Genomic DNA, 6,128 nt, shown 5'->3' on the forward strand with positions numbered 1-6,128 from the left:
ACTCAGAAGGGCCTGCTCACCCACCCTTTTGGCTTTGTGGAAGGCAAGGCTGACACATTCCCGAGAGTGGCAGCCATCCAAGGTGCCCACAGTGTGGATTTTTCCTTGCTTCTCTTTTTGGGTACTTCAGGTTCAGAACTATGTAGGCATGTTGTCTTATCAAGTTCACATATCCAATAGTCAGATGAGCATTTCACAAGGTTCCAGGTAGGAAGTCATTGTAGAGCTACACTGCATGTTTGCCTGCCCCCATCCCTAGAGCTTCGTCCCTCACAACAAGCCTAGGGTCATCGGAGTTAAGAGCTTACTGGGCTTGCTCTGTGTTGCCCACAGTTGCTGTTTGGCTGAGCTCTTGGGGGGCAGTGGGAGTTGTGGTAGGCACATGAGGATAGATGGAACCTAGGGTACTGGCTACAGGGCCTGCTCATGTTTGTTCCAGGGCGCTCTTTACCTATGAAGGCAACAGCAATGACATCCGTGTGGCTGGCACAGGCGGTGAGTATAACCCAAGGTGGGCTCTTGGGCAGCAGGAAGTCGGGAGAGGATGGGGCTATGGCAGTAGTGGCCTATCTTGGCTGCATCTCAACACTGGCAGTGGGAGGACAGGTCCTCAGGCACAGGCATTCCCTGTATATGGTTTGGCTATAGTAACACCTCTGTAGCCTCCTGCAGCCGTGGCCATGTCAGCTCCCTGTAGGTCTCCTGGTCCCTTGATCTGGTGTAACCAGCAGCAGGCAGGACCAGGCAGGGCCCTTAGCTGTCCTGGTCCATTGACCAGCTCATTGACTAGAGACTGGCTCTGGTTCCAGGTACTTGAATGAAAACACCCCTCTTGGGATTCCTCCCCATATCTGGGTGGGGAGAGGTGGGGCACAGACTGCCTTCTGGGTCTGAGGCAGCTGTTGTGGTCCCAGTGCTGGTGATGGCCCCTTGGCCTCTGTTCTGTCCTGGCCTGGCCAAGTGTACACAGGGAACCCACCTCCCTGGGGAGAGTAGTGTTGCTACAGAGCATCAGAGGGCTTGCTGTTGGGGGGAGGGGCTGGTTCCTGCAGGAGGGACAGGTTCTCGGTTGACACCAGGCAAGGTGGTGCAGTAGACTGGGATGGATCCCGTGTGGTGTAGATATGGCCCCAGCCAATCCCCCTCACGCCTTCCCATGCTCAAGGCCTGCTCATCTCTCCTTCGAGGCTCACCTATCCCCTCCCTCTGTCCATGAGGCTTGGGGTGTGACCTCTGCTTGGACAAACAAAAATGGCCTCAGTGATCATTATTGATATTTCTGTCAATTCCTTCCTCTCATGAGTGCTTCTTCCTGGTAAGTCCTCTTTCTGGAAGGATAGTGGTCTCATGTTGGCGTGGTAATACCTGGCGGGTGCAAACATCAGCCACCTGAACTTCTGCCTACCACCCTGGGCCCAGGGCAGGGCTCTGTGGAAGTGCAACAAGTGGAACTTGTGGCTGCTTTCGATTCTGGGTGCCTAGTCCTGAACTTAGGTGTCAGGTAGAATGGATTGGGCACCCTCATGGGCCCTGTGGCCCTCCTCAGTGCATGCATCTGAAGGCTGGGCCCACTGTGTGACTGCTAGAACTCTACCCAGCCTGACTCTTTGGGTGGGCCTGCAGTTCTCTGTGGGGTTCACTATCAGGAAGTCTAGTTTCTAGTTCGTAGTGGAAATGACATTTATTTTTGTTCCCAGAATCACCTGTGTGTTTAGAGAAGTGGTTTTTTTTTTTCTTCTTTTTTTCTTTTTTTCTCAATTTGCTATAGGGTGAGTAGACTCACTGGCGGGAGAGAAGCGGGGAAGTGAGAAAGCATCCCCCAAGGGGGATAGCCAGACTGTAGTCTCTTCCTTCATTCTCCTTTTGGGATTTTGGGAACAAGCATACATGTACCTGCTTTTTTTTGTACCTGCTTGTTTTCAAGCCATGGAGTCTGGGACTCAAACTGTGCAGTCATCCATGTGGGATCCAGCCACCACTGTGCCACCAGCTGGCCTTAGAAGAGTGTTTCTTAAGCTATAGTGTGAGTCATACTCCCCCAACTCTCATAGATCACTTTGTGGGGTGGGCCTGGTGCCTGGTTTTAGATATGGCCCTGTACTCCTCTGTGCTGGTGGGGTGAGAAGCCTGGTGGAGAGACGGCAGGCTCTTGGCCTGGAAAATGGTGGCCCTGTCACCCACTCCCTACCCCTAAACCTGTAACTGCTACAGAGGGTGGCCTGGAGGAACTGGTGGAAGAGCTCAGCAGCGGGAAGGTGATGTATGCATTCTGCAGAGTGAAGGACCCCAACTCCGGCCTGCCCAAGTTCGTCCTTATCAATTGGGTATGTGGCACCTGGTTGAGGCAGGCGTGACCAGCACCCAGTCTTTCTCCTGCCTTGACCCAACTCTAGGAGCAGGGCATTTGGCACAATTTTGTGGGTCAGTTCTGGTGAATGGGTAGAATGGTTGATTAATAGAATAAATGTAGTCTTGCCATACGGAATTTCCTCCAAATCCAGTTATTTCTGCAAAACGGAAGACAGACCCAGGAATTCTCACCCCGTCCCCTCAGGGTGGTTGTCCTTGCAGTGCAGAGGCCCAGGAGGAGTCTAGAGATGGGCAAGGGCTACAGCAGAGCAACACCCCACCATGGGACAGGGAATTCCCTTGACAGTGGGAGCAGCTGTCAGCTTGCCCAGAGGGTATCCTCAGGCCCCTCTGTCATGAGGGAACTTGCTTGTCTGTGTGACACACCCTTGGGAGAGTGGCTTCTGCTTAAGTGGTTCTGTTTCCCTCCTCTGGGACTTAGGGATGCTGCTGGATCCCTGGGAGGGAAGTGGCTTAGGGGTCCTGGGTCACTCTGGGGTCCTTGTGTTGCAGACAGGTGAGGGTGTGAACGACGTGCGGAAGGGAGTATGCGCCAACCATGTCAGCACCATGGCCAACTTCCTGAAGGTGAGACTTACAGCACTGGGCTTTCTTGGTTCCCGGGCTGGGGTCAGTGTGTGCTCCTCACTTGTTGGGTGACTTCAGTGTTTCTTCAGTTGCTGGCAAGGAGACTTGGGACTGTGATTCTGGTCCTGCCACCACCTCTTGGGGCACACCTCCGTTTCTCCACCCAGGAGCCAAAAGGGAAAATTCCAGATTTGTTGGCATTTAGTGGCAGTGCTTGAGCTCAGGGGTCTGGATTCTCAAGAAGGGACTAGTGACTTCCTTTTTAGTATAAGTGGTTGTTTGCAGATGGCATTTGGCTTCGGTTCCCACTGCTAAGCAGGGAGGCCTTGGGTGCAGGTCACATGACTGCATGCAGAGGAAACCTGGGCCCCACATGAGCAGGACAAATACAGGGAGCATTGGAACCTAGCAAGCATGTACCTTGGTCTGCCACCCCCCTCTGTCCTGTATGCAGGGGGTCTATGCTAAGGGGACTGATGGGAGCATGGCTATCTCCTGTGCCCACGGAGCCCACCCTTCAAGTGCTGCTCCTGCCATAGGGAGCCCATGTGACCATCAATGCACGGGCCGAGGAGGACGTGGAGCCCGAGTCCATCATGCAGAAGGTAGCAAAGGCCTCTGGCGCTAACTACAGCTTCCACAAGGAGGGCAGCCGCTTCCAAGACACGGGGCCCCAGGCCCCTGTGGTGAGTGCTTCCTGACCATTGCTGACCCTCCCTGCCTGGGGTAGGTGGGGGCTGGGAGTGTACATTCCTCAGCATCCAGACTGTGTGACCCCGATGTTGATCCCGAGGCTTGGCCATAGGTCAAAGTGTAAGCCCCACAAGGAGGGTGCTGTGACAGGGTGGCTGCCCCAAGATCGTGGCACTGGCTGGGCTTGCAGCCCTGCCAGTAGCCACATGGAGGAACTTAAGGCACATGAAGACAGCCTGACCCCAGAACAGGCCTTGAGTCATGGGAGCCACCTGCAGGACTCAGGCCATAGAGTCAGCTGGAGATGCATCCTCAGAAGTGTAATTGGGGCCACACTGATAGCTGAGGAGCAGTGCTTGGCTGAAGGCCACTTCAGACCCACAGTTATAAGACCCAGGTGCCCTGAGGACTCCCCACCCCAAGGACTCTGGGTTGGGCTTCCCTGGAGGGCTGTTTCCTGGGCTTCATTCAGGCCTTCTTGGTGCCTGTCTTCTTGTTGGTCACTGGGCAAGGATTCACTGCTCCCTACAGGTCCAGCTTGTCCAGGCCCAGCTGTTCTTGTGAACACAGTGAGCCCCCTACTGGGCTGGGTCTGGGTTCTGGAGTGAGTGCTCTGCCCCCACAGGGCTCTGTGTATCAGAAGACTAATGCTGTCTCAGAGATCAAGAGAGTCGGCAAAGACAGCTTCTGGGCCAAAGCAGAGGTGAGCCAGAGACGGGGGACCTGGTACCTGCTGGGTGCGGTGGATATTCAGGGTTGCCCCTTGGAGGTGGCGCTGCCTCTCCACACCATGGGCAGAGGGGTGGGCTGAGTGGTACTGTTCATACAGAAGGAGGAAGAGAACCGCCGGCTGGAGGAGAGGCGGCGTGCAGAAGAGGAGCAGAGGCGGCTGGAACAAGAGCGCCAGGAGCGGGAGCTGCGAGAGGCTGCACAGCGAGAGCAGCGCTATCGGGAGCAGAGTGCCCGCAGGTGAGCACTGCCCTGTGTCATGGGCTGGCGCAGGGTCTAGGGTGGCCTGGGGTGAGCAGAAGACTCAGCTCTCCCTCCTGCTTTCCCACAGGCCAGAGCAGCAGCAGCAGGATGTGATTCCAGGGGGCCGCACAGAACAGGTGAGCATAGACACCCAGCAGGTGTCAGCCTGTTCACAGTGGTCACCTGACATAGGTGCTCTGGGTCTCAGGAGGGTCCTGTCCTGTGTGAGGCTGCCCCACTGCTGCTAAAGGCTGCATAATGGGGCTAGTTGGTCCCTACATCTGAGCACAAGGGGCATGAGTAGAGAGAAACCCTGGGTAATGAGGAAGATCCCTTACCTTCTCCACCTAGCTTGCCTTTTTTTTTTTTTAAGTTTATCTCTTTCATGAGAGAGAGAGAGAGAGAGAGAGAGAGGCAGCAGGCAGTGGGCCTTATATGCAATTCAGCCCCAGTCATCTGGGATTGGGCAAACATACACCTGGTGTGCAGAGGAAGCTCTTGGGACTCGAATCCAGGACCTTCCCATGGACCTCAGTATTGCAGGCTGTCACATTACTGCCACACAGCTGGCCCACATGTAGCACTGAGAGCCCGGGAGGCTGGTGGCTGGAGGGCCTGGGTCTGGGAGGCTGGGGAGGAGAGGGTTCCACTCACTGCTGGACCTGTGTGTCCCTAGGAGCCTGCTGGCCAGCGGGCTGTGCACCCAAGGGAAGTTTTCCAGCAGAAGGAGAGGGCCATGTCTACCACCTCTGTCCCCAGCCCACAACCAGGTGAGACTTCCCCTGGCCTGGCTATAAGGCAGGAGTGAGCAGGGGAGAGCCCAGGATCCTGTGCAGGGCCCCCAGAGGCTAATGACAGGTATATGAGAGCATGGCATGTGAGAGGAGGAGGGACATCTGGGGGAGGCCCAGGGCCCACTGTCCCCTCCTGCCCTTGCCCTTGTTGGTGACCACACTGGCTGCTACCCTGGCCCCCAAAAGGACATAGGACTGCACTTCTGCCCCTCCCCTATAGCTCATGGCCCTGGGGTCCTGCGTGTTGTGTGTGTCTATGTGTATGCACCAGGTGGCGTTCCTGACATACTGTCATGTGGGTTGCACTGGGATTTGCAGGCAAGCTGAGGAGTCCCTTCCTGCAGAAGCAACTCACACAGCCAGAGGCACCCAGCACCAGAGAGCCGGCTCCAACTCCCATCATCTCAGGGCCTAGAGCAGGCAAGGCTTGTACCCCAGGACCTGGCAGGTTGGTGGTTGGGGGTCAGAGTGGGAAGGAGCAGAGGCCGACCTTTTTACATCCTCCTGCAGATCTCTGTGAGGGGCCAGCATCCAGCGCCACTCCATATCTGGTCCAGGCAGAAGAAGAGACCGTGTATGAGGAGTCCCCAGAGCAGGAGGCTCTCTATGAGGAGCCCCCAGAGCAGGAGACCCTTTATGAGGAGGCTCCTCAGGTGGGTCTCCACAAGTGGGAGGGCAGAACTGCGAAGACTCAGGTAGTTCATGACCCTTGCCCACCTGGGAACTGGTTGG

At 56.0% G+C, this 6,128-nt stretch overlaps 1 protein-coding gene across 3 annotated transcripts in view; it reads left to right on the plus strand.

The window, feature by feature from the left end:
- The first annotated feature begins 439 nt into the window (after positions 1-439).
- Positions 440-6,128, plus strand: part of DBNL (drebrin like) — a 9,078-nt gene continuing 3,389 nt past the window's right edge. Inside the window, exons 1-10 of one of the 3 annotated variants that reach the window (XM_014583185.2) lie at positions 440-495; positions 2,212-2,324; positions 2,863-2,937; positions 3,477-3,623; positions 4,256-4,333; positions 4,460-4,599; positions 4,691-4,739; positions 5,279-5,372; positions 5,715-5,816; positions 5,907-6,091. In XM_014583185.2, the coding sequence (XP_014438671.1) occupies positions 2,259-2,324; positions 2,863-2,937; positions 3,477-3,623; positions 4,256-4,333; positions 4,460-4,599; positions 4,691-4,739; positions 5,279-5,372; positions 5,715-5,816; positions 5,907-6,091 (936 nt within the window). In that variant the 5' untranslated portion in view covers positions 440-495; positions 2,212-2,258. Of the gene's footprint in view, positions 496-1,896; positions 2,024-2,211; positions 2,325-2,862; positions 2,938-3,476; positions 3,624-4,255; positions 4,334-4,459; positions 4,600-4,690; positions 4,740-5,278; positions 5,373-5,714; positions 5,817-5,906; positions 6,092-6,128 lie in introns of those variants that run through there. The other 2 variants (XM_006166005.3, XM_027767287.1) reach the window with 2 other exon arrangements.

The sequence above is a fragment of the Tupaia chinensis genome, unplaced genomic scaffold (assembly GCF_000334495.1).
Source record: "Tupaia chinensis unplaced genomic scaffold, TupChi_1.0 Scaffold144150_1, whole genome shotgun sequence".
In the NCBI taxonomy this organism is placed as follows: domain Eukaryota; kingdom Metazoa; phylum Chordata; class Mammalia; order Scandentia; family Tupaiidae; genus Tupaia; species Tupaia belangeri.